The sequence below is a fragment of the Strix uralensis genome, chromosome 2 (genome assembly GCF_047716275.1).
Source record: "Strix uralensis isolate ZFMK-TIS-50842 chromosome 2, bStrUra1, whole genome shotgun sequence".
Lineage (NCBI taxonomy): Eukaryota > Metazoa > Chordata > Aves > Strigiformes > Strigidae > Strix > Strix uralensis.
In genome coordinates this window covers 65,853,463-65,874,673 of record NC_133973.1, presented here as the reverse complement: position 1 = coordinate 65,874,673, position 21,211 = coordinate 65,853,463, and the positions used below count along the sequence as shown (strand labels likewise).

The 21,211-nt window shown below is 41.8% G+C and overlaps 1 protein-coding gene across 1 annotated transcript; it reads right to left on the bottom strand.

The window, feature by feature from the left end:
* Positions 1–865: 865 nt before the first annotated feature.
* On the bottom strand, positions 866–8,846 carry NMS (neuromedin S). Its single transcript, XM_074860959.1, has 8 exons — positions 8,770–8,846; positions 8,550–8,605; positions 8,103–8,153; positions 6,914–6,973; positions 4,120–4,155; positions 3,646–3,687; positions 2,633–2,663; positions 866–1,017 (listed from the first exon to the last, which is right to left on the bottom strand). Exons 1-8 carry the CDS (start codon positions 8,840–8,842, stop codon positions 1,001–1,003), a joined length of 366 nt encoding a protein of 121 aa, XP_074717060.1. The 5' UTR covers positions 8,843–8,846; the 3' UTR covers positions 866–1,000.
* Between the last annotated feature and the right edge of the window lie 12,365 nt (positions 8,847–21,211).

Sequence of the window (21,211 nt, the reverse complement as noted above, 5' to 3'; positions counted from 1 at the left end):
TGGGAACTTACCCAGTTAAAAAACAAACCTCACAAAAATAGCCCCGCAGGTTTCTCAGGGTTTGTTTTCAAAGACAGAGGAGTTCCCAAATCCAGTTCACAACAGCTGTGCCAGCATAAGTGAGATGGTACCATTCCATGGTACTAGGATTGAGTAGCCAAGAAGGGGAAAGGGCAGTAACAAAGGTCTTGGGGAAGCCAATGCTGTGGCACACTTTGTGTTAAGGAACTCCAACCTGGTGTGCACCCCCAGACCTTGGCTTTTATTATGCTCTTCTCTTCCTAAGGAAGTAACAGCTTAGTGCTTTAAGTTTTCTGCCCACAAATGTCTCCACCTACCAAAACAAACCACCCCACTCCTTATGGTGCAAACACAATTGGCTGCTCCACAGATTTAAATTCATTATCTCACTAAAAGTGACAGATGTTCAGAATATCTCTCTCAAGTGACTCATTTGTGCTTTATGATAGCCAGTAAAGATACATCATCTGATCAAATAGTGCCTGTTTGTAAGAGCAGTACTTGTTTCACTTCTTTCAAAGTGCTTTGGATTCATCAGTTATCACACTCAGCACCTTAGTTATTCAAGACAAGAATTAAACCATTAAAATATCCATGATGATTTTAATATATTGTTTGGGATATGTATTTTGAAATGCTAGGAAAATATATTATCTTGTGAAAAGGGCAAGCTATTAATTCATGACACTATTAAAGATGTTATAAACATAAAATGCACAGTTGGATTTGAAAATTTTTGATATTCAGATGATTGATTTCATTTGAATACAGTTGGAACCAGGCAATGCTACACTATAGCCCAATGAACTCTAGTACCTGCTTCAATAAAAGAGGACAACAAGAATTAATGATTGCAAATTTATTACATGGAACAGCAAATTCCAGACAACTGAGTCACATAACAGACCACCAGTGCAACAGGAAGTCTCTTTTCTTTGTATAAACCAAGTCATCAAGCTGGTAAGTCGACCCATAAACTTCATATTCCTTGGTATTCTGAAACAAATTAACACAGTATCATACTTTATGTTGAGATGTTGATCTGGCTATAACTTAGTCTTCAGTTATGTATGTCTGGTCCTTCCCAAAGTCAGAAATTAAATAGCCTCAAATTCTAGTACCAAAAAACCCCAAAACCAAAAAAAAAACCACACGGATGAAAGTTCAGGTAAGTGGGCCCAGATCTGTCATTTGTACTCAAACACAAATCCTCCCTCTCCACAGAGTTCCCCCTCCATGTCCTAACTCCACTGTCCTTCTTTTAGAGGTATGGAGGTATGGTGTGCATCTTGCAGCTGGGTCGGCTCAGGCCACTGAGCTGTGGATAAAATTTACTGATGTAAGTAAGGCTAGGGCATCATAGTAGAGTAATGGCTTTTACACCAGCACTTTAAGGAGATCTGTTTGATAGTCTAGCAATTCTGCTAACACTAGAGTACTCTGCATAGAGTACTTTGATGCAAGTTTACTCTAATTGTTTTTGAGCTGTTTTACCCAAAAACTATAGGAACTCTGTTTGGCTTAGCTCTAGAGTTGTCAGCTCATGCTTCCAGTTATTCTAAACAAATCTGGGCAGCAGTACCTGTCCCTACCTGTGATAGCTATGAAACATTTCCCACACGTATGTGGGCCTAACACCACAAGAACAGCTATACTGTCTCAAACCAGAGATCCATCTAGTTCCTTAGCTTCCTTTCATCCTTGAGAAGCAATGGATGCCCAGGGCAGTGCCTAAGATCAGAGCAAGTAGAGATGCTGCTCTACAACACTTGCCTAGTCTTTGATTCCTTTCTGAAATGGTTGAATGCTGAATATACAGTAAAATTTTTCTTTGCATGTTTTTTTCCTATTCTTCTCTCCTGTTCCAAAAAAACCCAATCCTTTCAGTTAACAGTTGGAAAGAATTCTTACATTGCAAACAGAAAATGGTGATCTTTTATTCTGGGGCAAAACTGGAGGAAGAGATGGAAGGAGGGGACTCATGTACATTGACTGTCTCATTCATTTCCCCTTAAAACTCACTAAGGCCTTTAACAGACCCTTTCAAAGATGGATACACAAGAGCTATATGATTAGATCTCACTGTTCTCCTTTCTTACATACCCACCCTTGCTCTTTCTAGTCAATGTTTACCCCAAAAGACGTCCTAATTCTGATGTGAGAACAACACCCACCCACATGCAGAGATTTGCATTAGCGGGTTCTCACACAGGATTAGGTCACTGAATGTCTCTTGGAGCAGAGAGGAGTCCACATATTTATCACAGTGAAGGACCTGGCTAGCTTTTGTGTTCCAAGTACAATTTACACCCTCTGTTTTTAAACTTAATTTCTGCATCATTTCTATCATTTTGCAGAGGACGAAAACTCCTTCTTACTTAACCTTAAAGAGGGAAGAAAACAATCCTTTTGTCAGAGCATACACTGTAAGTCTCCAACCATGATAAAAAGCATTTCTGCCCAGACACTTCTCAGTCACCATATGAAACATCCACGTGACTATGTAGGTTTGTACTAGGTTTGTAATAGTTCTCAGTAGCTCCTTCTGCCACAAGGATCATCTTTATTGAAAAAACAGGAAAATTCTTGTCACTTTTGGATGCCTACTTACCATTGTCTTTGATAGTTCTTCCATTTCGAGGCTGAAAAACACAATAATTAGATGGTTGTGCAGAAGTATTAGATGCCAAATTTATAAGCACACCAAAATACATCTCCCATCATGCAGACAAAGTACATGAGAAGGCTGCAGTAAGATTTCCTTTAAAGGGGCAACATGTCAAATACCAGGGGATCCATGCAGGGGAGGATTTGCCTTTGAGTCCAAGATATTAATTCATCCTCTGCCCAAACAGCTAAACAGTCTGGCTTCAATTATTCTCATTAAGGGTCTTGGACCTAATTCACTGAAGTACTATGTAAATGCCTAAGAAAGAGCATATAAGTACCAGCATGGAAAGTACCCAGCCAGACACACTTGAGGTGAGCTAAAATGTAAATGACAGCTGAACTGGGACTCTGGTTACCTCCTACAACATACTTTATAACTTTTTGTAACGTGTTGAAGACATTCCTAAAAACTAGTTTGGTGTTAATCATACAGCGTGTCTAAACCAGCATATTCTGCATTAGACTCTGCCATAGTTAAGCAAGTCAGTGAATGAGAGTCAGGTGAAAAACATGAGAGAAATAATGTCCATAATTTTGCTTTGGCTTTTCACCGTGCTATGCCTCACTGGCCACACCTTTCAGACCAAGTGGACATTCAGCTCATGCACATGTTTTATCTCACAAATTTAGCATTAGTGCACCTTGGAAGTCTCAGAGATACAAGCCACGTACTACTTCTATCTTTGGGTGACTTGGCTCAAGACAAAACATTTGCAGTCACCTCTTCAAATCAAAAAAATGTTTAATCCATTACTACCCCAGATCTCATTATCTTGTGGTCTTTTAGCTGAACCAGAGCTTTTTAAGCAAATAACTCCCCAAGCTTTCAATAAAGGGATATTTGGCCTTTACTCAAAACAAGTGCAGCAAGAATTTGTGAAGGCAAACCGTTGCTTTTCTATGGATATGTAACACTGTGATTCAGAATCTTTAAGTAGTAAGAGATTCAGATACCCTAAAAAGGAAAAAAGGCCGTCCCAGAGTCCCATGACTATCCTGTAAAATAAAACACAAATCATTAACAAAATACTTTAAACTCCATTCCATAGATCTGTTGACAAGTTTCAGTGACATTCCATCAGAATATCAATAATTCAAGGCCTTTTTCAGCAGCATACAAGCAACAAAATGTTGATAGTCCCCAACGCCCATTCATCTGGAATGCTGATTAAAAATTAATACCCAAAGGGCATTGTCAATAACTATCCCTTCTGTCTAGTGTAAATATACCATAATTAAAGATTCACAGCCTTTAGAAAATTTATAAAAGAAAGCTTTAGACACAGTGAATTGCTTTGCAGAAGCAGGGTCAGCATAGCTCTCTTCCCAACCATTGAAAAAACAAGCTGACTTAAAGCAGCAAAAGAAACAGGGAAAGGGCTGTACTTCCCTGTCCATTGCTACTTGCTTGTCTTCACATTTACATACCTTCTTTGTAAACTTTGTAGCAGCAATCTGTGATTCCTGCAAGTGGACAGTGTAAGTTAAACAAGATGCTGTCATTTGTCTGGTTTGTTACAGTAGTCCTCCATCACTGATGAGGTTGCTGCACTCCATGTGAGAAGAGAGATAATCTTACACTTACCACAGACAGATATAAGAACAGCAGCAAATGGATCTTTTCAAAGATTGGTTTTAAACCTTGCCTTAACCAATGTTACCCCATTCATTACCATCATTCAACATGCTTCCCTCACTGTACAGCAAAGCACAGCCATGCTCTGGGCAGTGAAGAAGAGCTCAACCTGGAGCAAACGCAGCAGCTCCATTCCACAGGCTTGAATCGTACCCATAGCTCTTACCTTGTTAAAATGTGGCTGCTCTTCACCTTTCAGACTGCCCTTGGTTTTAAACCAGACACGATTACTGGTTTTAAGCCTTCCCCCGCAGCCTTTATTCTTCAAGAAATTGCTCATTTTCTATTCCTTGATGTAAGGCTGAGTAGAAAACTTCCTTCATGACTTCATGGGAACAGACTAAGCTCAGGGTCTAACAAAGCCCTGGACCTGCAGTCTGGCACACAGTTCAGATTTGGGAGCCCTCCTGCCCATGGCACGGCTGCTGGGCTGCCTGCTCCCGACTAGCCAGGAACGGGATAGCTCTGTATGCCACATTATATCAGTGCCACAGTTATACCAGTGAACGGAATTAGTTACCCGGGGTGGCTTGAAAAACAAGGACAGATAATGAGCAAGGACATGAAGACAGGGGATGAACACAGAAAAAGCATGTGGATGGGAAACTGGAGAGGAGGAAATAAAAAAGCTAAAATATACAAGCAAGGAGGGAATCGCAATTCAGGGTATGAGATGAGGATTTCCTGGGTTCAAGCCTCAAGACAATGATTTATAGAGCAACTGACATCAACTTACAGGGCTATGAAATACTATGGAGGAAAAAAGTGCTTGCTTGATCGAGGTGCTTTAAAGGATGCAAAGGAGGAGACTACAACAAAGACAGTGTGAATGCTAGTTCTGTTCTTAGATGGTTATTACATACCAAGCAAAGATAGAGACTGACTCATGACTTAGCCTGCAGTTTCAAATTTCCTAATTTATAACTGGCGAGAGTTTACTATGTGGAAGAAACATGGCAAAAACTGAGCTTCTGGCCTGACTTTAGGACAGAAACTTCAAACTCTCATGGAGGTGATTGCAATGTAGCTGGGTGTAGATAGCTCTTTTTGAGTCCTTTGAAAGTACCATCTGCAAGATTTATCCAAAGATTAGACATTGAAGTTAAATACTCTGTTAGTTCTCTCAAAAGATTTTAAATTTCCCAGAGGGAGTTCCAGTCCTATTAATGCACAAATTGTCACTGACTTTGCCTTTCATAGTGCCGAAGCCTCACTCCTTCTCTTGAAACACCATCTACGTTCTCTACATAATCTGACCAAATGATTTTTTTAAAAAAACCCACACAAATATAGTATCATGCAGAAAATTGAAGCCCAGCTGAATCAGTAGGATTTCATAACTCTTTCATTGGGTGCACCACATAGATTCATGTTTGCAGTGTCTTCTCAAGACTCCTCGTGGGCTGAGGAAGTACAACTTCACATAAGAGATTTGACAAGCTGGTTAAGACTTTGGAATTTTTGTATAGCTCTTTTTCCTTATTTCACATTTACATCTGATCTGCTACTTAATCAGACCACACCTAGAAATCATATTGCAGATATGCAGCTGGTATTAGTCATCTCTTGAAAGAATACTGTATGAGATTCAGCGACCAGTCTTGAGGTCGCATAAGAGAGGGTGAATTTTTTGCAAAGTTAGTAACTAAAATAGTAACCAGAAATAGGGCTCCATTCAAAGTTACCAGATGATTCTGGATGTCCCCTCATTAGCTAAGCTGCAGAAGCATGGGAGTCAATACTGAACTCAAAAACGTTTATGAGACATTTAAGACTGAAAGGCTAGAATTTTTTATACAATCAACTTCAGTATTGTAGAGTTTTATGGCTGCTTTAGGAAAGCATGCTTGGAATTATAATAAGATAAACACATTGGCAAGAAGAGATATTGAAATGCATGTTAGAATACTTTCTATTATTGTCTTGAAGGAACTACCTGTGATTTGAAACAGAGGACTCAAAAAATCTGCAAGTACATTGGCCTCTAATATACCCAGGGAGTGAATTTTATGGGAAAGGCTCTTAATAAACTGGCAATAATTAAAAAAGTGATGATATAAAGCAGAATTGACATTGAGCTAGGTCCTAATATGACTACACCAATGAGGAAGAGCTATACTCAATAACTCCTCAACTTAATCTTTTAGATCGGAGTCAGGAACACAAAAAATTAAGCTCAAATAGAGTATTAAAATCAGTAAAGCAACTCATATGCCTCCATGTTCAGCATGATCTTAAGTATACTGTTGATCCAATCTTACGTACAATTTTAGCATATTTAACCCTGTATTATTCAAAAGTGAGGGTCAGGTTAAAATACTGACTCTGGCTGTAAGTAGATGTTCTGGTTCTTGAGCTCCAAATTGGTGAAAACCAGCAATTTCATATATAATTTAATGGCGTTAAGAATTACATGCAAACTACTAACAAAAAGAATAATCTTTAATATAATCTCCTACATCTCCTAAACCATGACGCTATTAGATCATACATGTCAGAGAAATGTCAGAAAGTCAGTTTTGGAGGGGTTGCTTTTTAAGTTTAAGGAGGGGATGCTTTGAAATAAAAGAAGCAATTACACCTTACCTCATTTGTATGCATGCTGTTGAATATGGAATAACAGAGATCCAAAACAGTGCTGGAGATCTGCAAAAACAAACACTACTTTGATACATTTATTGAGAGGATGGTGATATACATGGTTTGATACAGAACTGGCTTGATTCTGATCCCAGCACAATTTAGACTGAACACAGTTCCACTAAAACCACTCAGAGCATGGCAAGACTTACTGATGCTATTACGAGATGAAAAACTAGTATTTTGTATGAGGAGAATAGACACAATACCACTAAAGTTGTCAACACAGTCTTGTGCTATAAAGAGATCTGAATCAGCCTCTTATATTTAAAATACATTTTCCTATGCTAAGAGTTCATGAAATGGCTTTGGGTTTTGGCATATTTAGTCTACACTGATTTTCATCTACAAGCATTTCAGTCAACCAGTACTATAATCTTTAACCATATACTGAAATATACTGTCCCATACTCACTGCCGTAGGACAGGGATTTGCTAATGCATGCAATCACATTAGATGAGAAGTATCTACTGCTCCAAAGGAAGTAAAATCTAAGACACCTGAATAACTAACTGGCTCTGGGAACTATTTTCCCTATGTCTTGGTTTATAAAACTGAAAGATTTCAGAAAGAAAAAAATCAGCACAAAATGTTCAAAATTTCCAGATAATTCCTGATCCTGCAAAGATTTTTCTCTCCCCTTTGAAAATGAAGATGACCCTTGGGCTCAGTATCAAATGCAGTGGGGCTGATCTTTCAAAGCCACCGACTTTTTAAACTGTTTGCAAGCTTTGGGTCAGAGAGACCACAGCAGAAATGAGGTGTGAAAACGTCCCCTCGCTCCCCTCTCCTCTGAGCACCCCAAAGAAAACCCATCCACCCACCACCACAGAGCTGGGACCAGGCAGGACCCTGCCTATAACTCCTATAGCACCGACTGACGCTTCTTGCTTCAGTGCTAGCTACCCCTGTGATGGGAAGAAAAGCACAGCTTTTTCTTTCTCTAGGTCTGAGTTAGCTCTGCAGGGAAGAGAGCACACACACCAGCAAACTCGCTCTGCTCTCCGGAGCCACCGGCTCTCCGGAGGAGGCTTTGCCACCTGCGGACACTGATGCTCAGGATTACACGGGGCAATTAGTATGTCTGGAAGAGAGAGTCCCAGCAGCTCAAACACATTTCCAAAGTCAATTTACCTGGGGTTGGTCAGACAGTTCCATCCACTGACTGAAACACAGTGCCAGTTGCTTTAGAAAGTAAAAGTTAGACATTAACGGTGGGTCTGTCATACCTTGGGACCTGCACTAGCTCAGGGAGTCGGGACTGGCTGGTTGTTAGCCTGCCCGGGAAGCCGGGTGTCCTCTTCTGCACTCCGCTGTGCATCACACCCCTGCCCACAGCTGTCCCATCCACCTCCCCGGGCAGCAAAGGGCGTCAGCCTCCCCACTCTCTCTACCACCCGCCCCAGGGATTTCATAACGTATTTCCAGCCCGTTGCCCATTTCCTACCCCACTTCCCCGCCACGGGCGAGTCCCGTTTCCCACCTGCCTCGGCCAGCCCGGGCCGGGCCGGGTCCGTCCGGCCCCGCCGCCGCGCATCAGCTCTCAGGGGGGGCTGCCGGGGAAGGCAAAGAGGGACCTACCTGGCTTTTGGGCAGGTCCACGCCGTCCCTGTAGCGCGAGAAAGGCTGGGGGAACCCTGCGGGGACACGGGGGGGACACGGCTGTGCGGGGGACGCCGCGGAGCCCAGCCCCGACGGCGCCCCTCGAGGGGCGACCACCCTTTCCAAGGTTTGGGGGTTCTCGTGTATCTGTGTGTGCACGGTCCCCCACCCCCCTCCCGGTGCTGGGGGAGGGACGTACCTGAGCCCCGCGGGAGGGCGCAGAGGCAGCAGGCGGCGAGCAGCCAGGGCAGGGCGGGCAGCGGGGGGGGCATGGCGGGGCAGCGGCCGGCCAGCGGGCGGGGCGGGCGGCCCGGCCGCCTTTATGGGGCCGCGCCGAGCCCGGGCCGCCGCCGAGCCAATGGGCGTCGGGGCGGCCCCGCTGCCGGGCACGGCGCCCCCCGCCGCCGCCCCCCGCCCCCCGCCGCCCGGCCCGGCCCGGCCCGGCCCGCCGGGACCGAGAAAACCCGCCCCCCGCGGCCGCCCGCGGGCAGGAGGCTCCCGGGGTCCTCCTGCCCCAGGCACCCCGTCCTCCGCCCTTTGGAAACCGTCCTCAAAGCTGGTTTTTTAGAGGGAGGTGACAGAGAGGAAGGAGGGAGGGAAGGAAAGAAGAGGCTATGCAAGGGGAAGCAGCGGAGCTGCTGGGGTTTTTTATTTCAAACAAAAGCTACAGGTTTGGAGTAGGGCTTACTGAGTCTTCGGAAAATACTTCTCGTAGCAGCTCGGGAAATTAAGGTTGCCTCCCAATTAGAAGGGATGTGAGCTTTCCTATCGAACAAGTCCCAGCCCATCTTATTATATTTACCTTCATGTGAAATAAGGAAAGCCATCCACCTCTTTGTTTCATTTCATAGTAAGTGTGTAGACAAGACATGGATCTCACAACAGAAAGGTGATTCTCTCTTCTTCTCAATTTAATCACTGGGTTTGACCTCAGAAAATGCATTCCCGCTTTTCTCTGTGCTAGATCTAAGGGCAATGCTTTCTAATCAGATCTGAGACTGAGAAAGGCAGAGTCCTCCCATCCTCTTTATATTTATAGACTTTGGGGCCGCTGAAGCAAATACATATCCTGTTGTCCAATTTCTAACATATGTAGTAGCGATGTTTGGGAGGCAATGGCCCCACGTGGGATACAAGACATAAAAAGCTGCAGAAGGGATTATTGGCACAACAACCCACCTCATCCCATAATGTCCCTCAATGGCTGCACTGCACACTAAAAGGGTGACAGCAGGACTGTTCCTGGTGGGAGCATTTCAGCATCTCAGAGCAGTCAGAGAGGAGACACACCTGCTTTCTCGCAGAGAAGAGGGAAGCCAGACTTCATGTGACTCCATCAGCTCCACAACTGTGTGTCCTGAGTATGTAAAGAGGTGCAAGAGCAGCTGAGTGACCCCAGCACCATTAGTTCACCCTTTGTTCCTTCCCCTGGGAGAGGCAGCCATCTTTGCCTCATCACAGCCCTTTGGGTGCAATAATCTGAGTGGGGAACTGTCAGAAGAGGTCAGATGCTGCTATAGCAGGCACTCAGCAGCCAGCTTCTGTCAGCTTTCTTCTTCAGATTACTCATTATCTGACTAAATTCCCACTTCTGTCCCACACAGCCTGTTAAATAATAGCCCCTTTCAAAGTATTTACCTATGTCCGAGTTTAGGAGTGTGAATTTTTTGCAATAGCATAGGAAAAGGGGCGTGTGATCATGTTGGGTGGGTAAAATCTACCCATCCCTGAAGTAAAGTACTGGATGCTGCCTGAATCTTTCCTGCCTCCTTCTCATGCCTGATACAGGATCCGCTGCTTTATTTCATTCTTTGCCAGGGAGTACCGTAAATGTACCCTGGGCTTTCCTTCAGCAAATTTTGCCTACAGGTTGGCCCTGTGAAGCCTGTAGAGTTTCTCATTTGCTTCAAGTGAGGCTTATACTTAAAGATGAGATAAAAATTGTCATACAAGTTCCATTAAAAGTCATCAGTACAACTTATTACCAAACTGAAAAATAGTATTTTATCAGTGACTGGGCAGCATGAGGGAAGAATGGGGAAAAGTGTTTAAAACAAAAATTTCAAATAGATGAGTGTGTCCTATTGTTAACACATTCACCATTCACTGCTGTACATTTTATTTCATAGGTGTTAGCTAAGGTGCAGCTTTGCCAATGGTTATATCAGCACCAAGCCACATTAACGAGCCATACTTGTACTGCACAAATGAAATTCCTGCTTTAAGGTCCTGAGCTTCCTGCATGCAAAGAGAGAAATAGGTTAAGAGTTTCCATGCCCACGGTGATTTACAAATGAGTTAAAAATGAAGGTTTGGTGAGGGGTCAATGAGAAACAAGAGAATTTTTTACGGTGAGTCAAGAGGCTTAGCATATATTTAGCAACAGCAGTATTATGGCACCCATAATTTTAGAATAAAATATTCTGTGATTGATGAATGAAGAATAAGAAGAAAATTTGGCTAATTTCTTGGGTAAATATGATTTTATGTCTGCTGTGTTCAGCCAGAGAAGTGGAAATTCCTCTGAAATGAAGCAATTCGCAGCTACCAGGTTGTGCTATATGGAAACAGTACTGTGGCAATGGGCTATATTGGGCTACAGTGGGATGAAAGTTCATTATAATTGGTACACTTTGAGGCATTTGCAAAGGTCTTCAATCTGGAACTTTTGCTTGCATTAATTTTTGTTGGTGCTTCTCCAGTCAGACAGGGGAGCAGTATGCTGTTCTGCTTAGGCAACCGGTGGGATAACTCAATCAATATCTGCAGTTGAGCTTTCATCAAGGATTTGTCCAGAATAATTTGTTTCTGGCTTCTTAGCTTGTGCTCTACCAGAAATTTCCAGGTGGTCTCTCAGTCAAATACTGGAGTGGCTGACACATACTGACATCACCATCTGAACAGATCTGATTTTAACAGCTGAATTATAATGCCAACACTCATTCACCCATGCTTCCTAGATCTGAATTATTTAATTCATAGCTTTAATTTTCTTTGAGTATAGTTATATGTAAATCATAATTTTGTGTTTATAGAGGGATTACCACAGTCTGTGGTAATGGATACCTTACACTGATTACTAGAGTAAAGGATATAGGCTAACATGTATACCATATGCCTAAGATTTCTGGCAAATAGCCAAACCATAAATCTTCATTAGTATATGTGAAGTGAATATGTTAAAATAAATGTTTGTCTCACCAAGAGCTGGCTACAGGGACAACCGATCCCAGGCCATTTTTACTACCCAACTGAGTTTCCTCAAACACCACCCACGCTAAACCCACCAGCCAGAGAGAAGAAACCACCAGATGACATCAATCCATTTCAGTATCATATGACCCACCAACCCTGTGTTGGTGATATTGCTCATTATCTGCCTAACTTTAAGACCATGCACAAAAAAACCCAAAACATCTAGGAAGCTGAGTGTGTAAATAAGTGAGAGCTCAGGCCTCCGGACACTACAAGTTATACATCTATCACTGAGTGAGGAGCAAGGTGTTTAACCAAAGCTTTGCTTCCCTTAGCCATTTTTAGCAGCACTTACTCCTGTCAGAGATCTGAGTTGAATGCCATTCAAAATGAGTAAGTACTCAAACACTGTCACTCACAATTATTGCCAAAGTTATCTGTATTTTTCTTGTTAAGTAATTTGAGTCATTTAGTCTGAAAGCAATTAATTTTCTCACTCTGTTTTAGGTCGAAGGTATTTATACAGAATTTTACTAGCACTGAAAATGAACTGCTTGCTTCCCTGACACATTAAATTTAATTTGTGTGAACTCTTGTATGTCTTCTGACTCTTGACAGCTGTAAGACTTGAGCTAACTTTTATTCTGCCCTTTGGCTGAAGTAGTTATGCCTGGACACTCATTGGCCTGAATATTTTCTTACCTCATTAATCACAAAAGCTTTACTGTAGCAAAAAGCAAAAGCTTTTCAGCTTTTAAAGCATTTTATTGGCCTGAAAATATTGGAACTGTGAGTTTAATGGAAATGGCCACTCCTGAGTCTAGCGATCAGACCAGACTGGTAAACAACAATAAACTAAGAGCTGTTAATATTAAATCTGTTTATACTATTTGGATTAGGGTCCAAAACTGGCTGTCAGTAGTAATGCCTCTCCCATAGCCTGTACTGAGCAGTGCATCCTACCCTCAGCAGCTGTTTCTCTCCACACCTGAGTCCCAGAGCCTTTCGTGCACAGAGCATATATGTCCCTTTCCCTAAGGCAGATTGCAAAAGATCTGCCTGGTCTGCCTGTAAGCAGCTGGCTAGAGGAGTCACTGGCAACCAAAAGGCAGGCTTTCCTTTGGAGGGGACTCTGTTTCACAGTTGAATGTCTTTTTAAAGCTTTTAATCTCCTCCTCCTCAAATACATTTGAATGAAGTTTTTTAATTGTTGTCCTTTCCCAAATGTCTGTTTGCAGAAGTATAGTGGCTTTTGTTATAGGCATAGAATTAAGGACTCTGTCTTACAAAATCTGGCTCCATTAACACCATATTTTCTACCACATTATCTTCCTGAGTTTAGTTGTTCCATGTAGACCAAATCTTGAATCGAGAGAGCTCTCCCTGCTTGGGGAAGGACACTATGAACGAGCCCTTCTGCTCACTTAATCTCTGCTCTGGGGACTGCATGTTGCTGAGCCCCTGATGAGCCCAACAGGGACCAAAGTTTTCAGTCAAAGATCCAAACCCAGTGTGAGACATAAATGTTTAGAAAAAGAGTTCCCCTAATATGATGCAGTGGCCAGACAAAACAAATGAGGGAGAACAATAGTGTGGTGACAGGAATACAGACATTTTGTACCTCCTATCCCCCATCTGCATTTACTTTCTCTTCTTTATAAGTATTTCTTGCCAACAAAGTGTTGTGTGTGAGATTGCTCTTGTGGACCACCCTTGGCAAAATGGCCAGCTAAAACAAGAACTTGCGTGTCAACAGTATGCACAAGCTGAGCACCAGAAACTGTCTGAGAGGACGTTTGCCCAGACTGGTGCTGCTAAAAAGGAAGACAACCATCAGCAGGACTTAACAGTAACCAGGGAACTGGAGTCTTTTGAAACAAAGAAGGAGTGAGCTTGAAAAGAAGTGCGAAGGATGTATCAAAATTTGTAACAGAGGGTAGTGCCCTGGCGATGGGAACAGAGCAGGATTTGGCAGTGCCAGGGGTGGCCCCACAACACCACGGCCCCTGCCCAGCACGGAGGGTGAAGCATCCATGCAGAATGGGAGACAGTCAGCACTCAGCAGGGGTGACCCAGTGGGTGCAGTGGAGAGAGACCCTGTGCCTGTGGTCCATCGGGGCTTCCTTGGTGGCATGGGGGTTCAGGGGGTGTTGGGAGCAGTGGGGGGTCACACACAGCCAGAGCAGACACATCTCCCAAGGGAGAAGTGGGCAAGGAGGGAGGCCCCACACCCAGGGGAGGGGGGTGGGCACTTGTCACTCCCTGTGTGGGATTTGAACTTTTGGGGATTATTTATAGAAGGGTGTTCAAAGATCTGTCGGAGTTCAGTAACAGTTTGTAGGTGCCTACTGTTGTGGTTTATCTGTTCGTATTGATCTTGAATATATTATTCACCAATTGCTGATTAATTATGTGCTGTTAATAAATCAGTAAAACTCTTCAATCTTGATTTGGTTGATGAGCAGTTTTTCCCTGTTATAGTTATGCACCTGAACATCCCTCAATGATAGCAATATTGTGCATGAAATGCATCAAGGTGAACTTTCTTTTCCCTTTTATAGTAACACATCTCGAGAATGCATCTTGTCTGTCTTAAATGACAATGGCTGCACTTTCTGCTGGCTCTGAAGGCTCCAAAAACAAAGGAATTATTCCAAAGCCAAAAAAGGAAGATGAAAAAATTGAGAGAGAATAAGCATGACTTGAGGGAAATAATGACAAAGAACGCAGCAGAGAACTAGGTCTCTCAGAGTGACTGTCTGCAGAGAAAACTAAATTCTGACTCAGCAGAGAAGCACTTTATCCCTCATATTCTGTCAAATGCAGTACCTGCCTGTTTCAGTCCTACTATCAGAAACAAGCAGAGGCTGGAGCCTCTAGAGCATTCTTGTATGGGTGTAGGTGGAGAAGACAGACTTTCCTCCACAGTATAATTTTCCGTAAGACACCACAATGAAAAACAAGCAGAGTGCTTAGGGATTTACCTGGAAAGACTTAATTGCTAAAGAAGGAGGAAAAGCCCAAACTCAGAAAGAAAACAGGCAATGATGTCAATGGTTATGTCAGCTATCTCACTGGGGAGAGGTTTTAGCAGGGATGACACATTGGGACTGCATCTCATCACTTGTAAATATAAAAAGACACGGTGGAATAACTGGTGACTCCTGTTTGGTTTATCACTGCTAACCTCAGAGATTTGAGATGGCTGGAGGTATGTGACTTGTGAAGTCATATGAAAGTGGAGATCATATTGTGCTTATTTAGTCGGATGAATAGCCCTGAGACAGGAGAATTAATTGCATGCAATGTAAATTTTCTTTTTCTTTCTGTTGACAAAGTTATCATATTCCTGGCCAACAATACAGTGTCTAAAGAAGATCATGTTTAACAGAAGAGTGAGGAGGGATGTAAAATTAAATACCAATTTATCTATTATGAAATGCAGTAAGATACATGAGTATAACATTAAAGAAGCCAATAAAGACTGTATTAAAGCTTCACGATGCATAATAAAATCTCAAAAACAAATTCTAGAGTATATCAAATATATTTCCAAAATCCAAGCTATCAATTGAAAAATATTTTTAAACATTCTCTGTTCTACCCGAGAAACATATTTGTGTATACAATTCCTTCTGGTTTTACATTAAAAAAAGTTACACATTTGGTTTACAGTGTAGCCTGAGAGGTTCTAGTCAGTTGCTCAGTTTTTCCACATAACAATGATGCTGCTACAGTTCATGATCTTCCCTGCAGCTCTGAAAGGCAATTCTGAAATAACTTCAGTATCAAACTACCATTAACAAGCATTTTTTAAAGCAGCTTTATTTTCACCAGGGAATCAATAATGCACTTCACTTATCCAGTTGTAAAATCCTAGTGAAGAAAAGGCATTTCTTCTGGGGGCAGAAGGAGTTGGATAAGATGAAACCTGTGTGCAGTGGCTTAAGATTAACCTCATACTGACTACAGTGTGAGAATAAAACAAAGGAAGAAGCAATCAAGCACAGCTCCCTGCCTTCTGTTCAGAGAAAACATAGCCAAAATGAATTTTCCCCATTCTAACTCCAGCAACATCATTAAGAGAACAGCAGAAATTGATATGACCCAATAAATTCTGTAACAGGAGTGCATTTAGACAACAACCGTGCTAGGCTCAATCTAGCACCATGAGTTATCCAAGAGAATGAGGCTCAGTGTGTTGCTGTTGTTATTGTTCCTGGAGAACAAAATTATCTGCCCACCTTGTACTGGCTGGATCAAGGAGTCACCACTCCGTGGCAAGTTTTCTTAATGAAGTGAGTGCTCAGGGAAGCTATATGTAAATTAGGAAATAAGAATGTTGCAACAAAGCACATGCTAACTTCTCTGGTGCTTTTTTCAAACCAGGGAAAGCCTACTAGTTAAATGATGTCAAAAATAAAAGGACAGAATGTCTAGAGGGAATCATAAGTGGGTGGATGGATGGCAGCCTCCTTCTTTTCTGGGGATACAACTTAAAATAAAGACAGTGTTGCTGGGGAAACGTGCCTAAATGGTGTGATGCTTCCAAATGCAGGGCTGGGTTGTCCCTTATGCTAAAAAAAATAAATAGTTGTGATCCTGTAAGATTCTTGTGAGCAGGGCCTGAAAATGAGCAGAGGACCTAGTGCCCTTCAGCAAGAACTGACAGCCTAAGAAAGGGAAAGGTTTGGCTCTGAATGGTCAAAAAAGATTGTATTTAATAAGAATTTATGATGTTAGATTGCAAAAGAAGGAACACTTAATACATTTGATCTGGGCTATCCACAATATTTATAAAGGAACTGAGAACAGAGTTGTGTCAGTAGGATCTGTGCTCTGAGATGGAATCCTGGACCACTAGAAAATCCACTTTTTGTGATAATATTTAGTTCACATTTGAAAACCATGTCTTTGCTTGGCTTGGTTATTTTTTAATTCATTTCATCATTTTGAGCTCAGTTGTAGATTTTGCAATTCAGAGCAACAGCAGCTGAAAAAACACAACCTGATACTTTTTTGAACATTACAGTGATGAATATAAAGTCCAATGCATTAAACAATGACTTTTTTCTTTGTTTGAAGTATAAAACTGGCACCTTCAATATTGCTATTTATCAAATACCAGTTGCAACAGCAACAGTGACTTCTTCATTTAACTGTGTGCTTTGTAACCGAGTATCTTATAATACTTATGAGAGATTGTCTGTGAACACAGATTTTGTCTCATTAACCCTCTTTCATTAAAGTTGGGAATACATAGCAAGAAGATGTAAAATTATTCTCCTTCTTTTTAGATAGAGAAATTCCTGGGGATCAGCCATGATGCTTCTCATGGTTGATCTATCATGGCTGGTCCTGACATAAGGTTTGATGAATGGTTGGTGGTCACAGTTCCAAAACATCAACTGCTCTCAGGGTGAGCTGAATAAATGAAGTTAGTTGATGACCATCAGTTATACTTGAGGAGATGTCAAAGCTTTATATTAAATGTTAAAATCATCTTATACTCTCAAGCCTTTTCCTTGTAGTGAGGCTGAAAGCTGTATCATAAAACTTTCTATATTTACCCAGCCCCTCATATTTTCAGGGCTCTCCTTGGTGGTGGTTGCCATAACTGGTTAAATACATTCATTTTAAAAATGGGACCTTTCAAATAGACAATCTCCCATGTGTTCTCGCCTTAGTGAGAACAAGATTTTATTGTTTCAGCCCAAGACTGGCGGTGCACTAATATCTTGGGCAACATTAAGCTGAAGGAAATAAAAATTTGCCACAGAAAATCAAGGTAAATCTAGATCTTGTGGGCCTGATGTCTCTGTTTTTCAAGTGCAAGAAATTTCAACATAAGTTTCAGTGGCCAAAGAATTCTGTTGACCTCTGTGTTGCAATTCCAAAGGCCACATTCTTCAGAACAATTCAACTTCTCCCTCTTAAGTCTTTCTCCTATACCTATTTGTGTCTACACGTTGACTGGGGAAGTTCCCTGTCCCTTTTCTTCTTTTTAATATTTTAGCATGTGAACATGCACGGTGGGTTCAAGGGCATATGGTAACATCATTAACAGCTCATACGTGGGAAGGCAGAAGAGTAATCCCCTAAAAACACAAGGAATTTCCACCTTGTGTTCTTCTTCTTCTTTTTAAATAAAGAATCAAGGAAACGATGGACTAGCCTCCAGATTCTGTGAAAAAAAATAGGCTCTTAATTTCCATTGGAAACAGTCAGACATAAATAGCTCCAAAATTACCCTTGGTCAAAGACCATGCATCTGGAGGACCATGCACTGAGGTAAGGCACAGGGACTGCACCTGCAGGAGGACATGGGACCTGGGGAGTGACTCCCTGTGGCTGGAGCACAGCCCGCCTTTGCACTGCCTTGACTGGGAGGACATGCCAAGAGCTGTGAAGTAAAGTCCCAACTATCACAGACTTGCTTTCCTGAGTTTGGGTTATAGAGCAATGCCATTTTATGATGACCCTTCTAGACATACATGCCCCAGAATTTCTGAGATGAACATTTTTTTCTTGCCTTCACAAGAGCGGTGCTGTTCCTAGTTAATTATTGGGCTACTGGGATATGGGAAACAAATGTTCAAATTCCTCCTGATAGATACCACATCTGCCACCTCCCAAGAGCCAGCCCCAACCAGCAAGTTATAAATTATTTGAAGCACTCAGTGTCCCTGTGAAAGCTGTTCCACTTAATGTAAAACACTCTAATCCTACATGCATTCATTATCAATAGGACCCAGGTTCTGTGCTTCCCTCCACCTTTTTCTTTTCTCACACTCCCATGATTCAAGTCACCCCTCAATCATCCTTCAGGTGTTTCTGCCTGCCCCAAAACTGGTCAGTTTTCCAATGGGATGATAATCAAGCAGAAGACAACAGCTCTCCTAACCCTTGCTACAGCAGCACTACTGGTGTCAGATCAGTCAGGAATTGTGTCTTCTGCCTAGCATGCTGTCCTTATGTGTTTCTTTAACATTTGAGAGCATGAGCTCAAACACTGGCAAGGTAAAGTACTGGTTCAGAGTAGCACAGCTGCCTCCACCCAATACTCCCTTTTGAGAAACAACAACAAAAAAATCCTTAAAAACCTGCCTCACTTCTTTATCCGTGCCCGGTGCAGCTCTGGTGCTCTGTGTCTGCACATTGCCAATCTTGCAACTCCTGGCAAGGCACAGCACTGGCACATGCAGCTTGCCATCGTTGGATCCTAAGTCACAGATGCAACGGTGAGAGCTGTCTAGTGTCACAGCAACTTCGTCACCTGGAAAGAGCCTGGAACTAATTTGTCCCTTGGTGGATGCAGCAGGTGAATTTAAGACTCAGCTGCTTGCCAGTTTGACTCTGCCAGCCACAGAGAGAAATTAAAGTTGGTAAATCCAGCTGTCTTATTCAGGCCATGGGGAAAGGGCAGGGTTAAAACAGGGTAGCAGATTACTTTGAAGTAAAGTAGCTTGTTTTGAATGCTAATTGATTCAGTCAATTGTCTTAATTTCTCTGTGTTGGAAAACACCCATAACTGGGACTTAAAACTCAATTATTCTTTCTAAATTTTGTTTAAAGAATTGACTTATTTTGCTACATTGACATGATAATTTGCTTGTCGGCTGCACTCATTTTATGACCTATATAATTAATTTTGAAATATTGGGTTCAATTTTAATTGACATTGATTTGATAATTAAATGTAGTTCTTAGCTACTCTAGCCCAGTCCTGGCAACATGTTCAGCTCATTGCTGTTAATAAATCCCACAAAGCTGTTTTCTCTTTCAAACTCACAGCTCAGACTAAGTGCCTTAAGAATATAAGGTAAACTAGATGGTTCAGCTAGTGACCTACTTATCTCAGTCCAAACTTTTTGTCTCCTACTCAGAAGACAATCAAATGGTGTAATGATATACAAAGATTTAACAATTTCCAAGGCACTTATGAGATAAAAATTGCTTCTACCCTGAAATAAAAAGTGGGCTTTTTCTCCAAGTGAAAACAAGTCTCATTTGCTGCTTATGGATCTGATCTTGCCCCTACTACAGCCAGTCTGATTTTGTTGCAGATATCTGCCCTAAGCCCCCCTGCTGCCAATCCCTCCACACACCTCAGTCTTTCTGATACACCAGCTATTTTAGACATATACTTTATAGGTCACTCCTCACTAAAGTTATTTTATATAAAAACTAATCAAGGAAATAAGGAAATATATAATACTTTATGTATTATGTTTAGACCATACTAGTAAATCCTGCACCTGTATGAGGCTGTATACCCCTGTATTCCTCAGCCTGATTTTTTTGATTGTTGCAGCATCTCTTGATGACTGTAGATGCCACAAGGTATTCTATATATTCTATCTTGTATCAACCAGATCCACATTTAAATCAGCTCACTCAAGTTGGGATGAAGATCACACCCTACAAAATGTATTACATGCCAGAGGTTCCATGTCCAACCAGTTGTAAAGCAAGGTGCTTGTACACAAGATATCTCCTTTGGTGATCAGTCATGCCTCAGAAATGCAGCCATGAAGTAGATGGGTGATTTCACTAATAATGGCACTGCACTAGGAAAAGCATGTGTTCCTGCTGATTTAAATAAGATTTATTCTTGCTGAGTACTTGATGCTGAACAGGTGACTTGTCTTAAGATCAGCTCTTACGGAGGCAAAGCATGACTAAAAGGGCTACCAAGGCTAATCCTAGTAACAGGCATTGGATTAAATCCTGAAATAACAGCAAAGAGCAAAAAGTAAACATAGCATAAGTTTAACAATATAGGCAAGCCTATGCTTCTGCTGAATAAGATGAGCTTGGAAGGTCAAGGAAAATTAGTACCTTCAGTGTGATTAGGCTGGATGTGTTCAAATGCAAACTGCAACATGGATGATTACTTACCTTGTCCCAGACAGGGGCTCATTTAAACATTTCAGTATATTTAAATGCTATTTAGAATGAACTCATACCAAGGACAGTCAAGAGAGCCTGCCACTGATACATAATAATTTCTTAAAATGTTTGAATGTGCTCTTGCCGCTTAGGTGGCCAGTGCCACACCTGGTCCTCCTGACTGGCCAAGCTGCAAATGTTGATCTTTTGCAAATAAGACTCTTCCTGGAGAAACATCAAACCTGGAATAAAGATATACAAGAGTTATTAGGACATAAAAACCTTTTTTAACGGCATAAACATTGAAGGTGTTCTTAGATGAAATTTTCCAGTTTAGGCCCATGTCCTTAGAGAAAAATGGGTGCATCACTTCCATTGGTTTCAGCAGCGTATTTCTCAGGGAGCCACAGTCACTCTAGAATGTCCCAGAGAGAGGAGGGTGACTTTTCACCAGCACAGTTGTCCTTTATATTGCTCTAGCAGTGTACAAATTCTCTCATATTAAAAAGAACCCACACTCAAATGTTGATTTTGTTGCCTATTTAAAGCACTAA

Bases quoted from the DNA above. Each gene is read 5' to 3' on its own strand.
- NMS (XM_074860959.1), bottom strand. From the start codon at position 8,842: ATGCCCCCCCCGCTGCCCGCCCTGCCCTGGCTGCTCGCCGCCTGCTGC. The intron at 6,974-8,102 runs GTAAATTGACTT...TTGTTTTTGCAG, and splicing joins AACTGTCTGACCAACCCCAG to ATCTCCAGCACTGTTTTGGA. The intron at 4,156-6,913 runs GTAAGGTGTAAT...GTCCACTTGCAG, and splicing joins ACAGCATGCATACAAATGAG to GAATCACAGATTGCTGCTAC.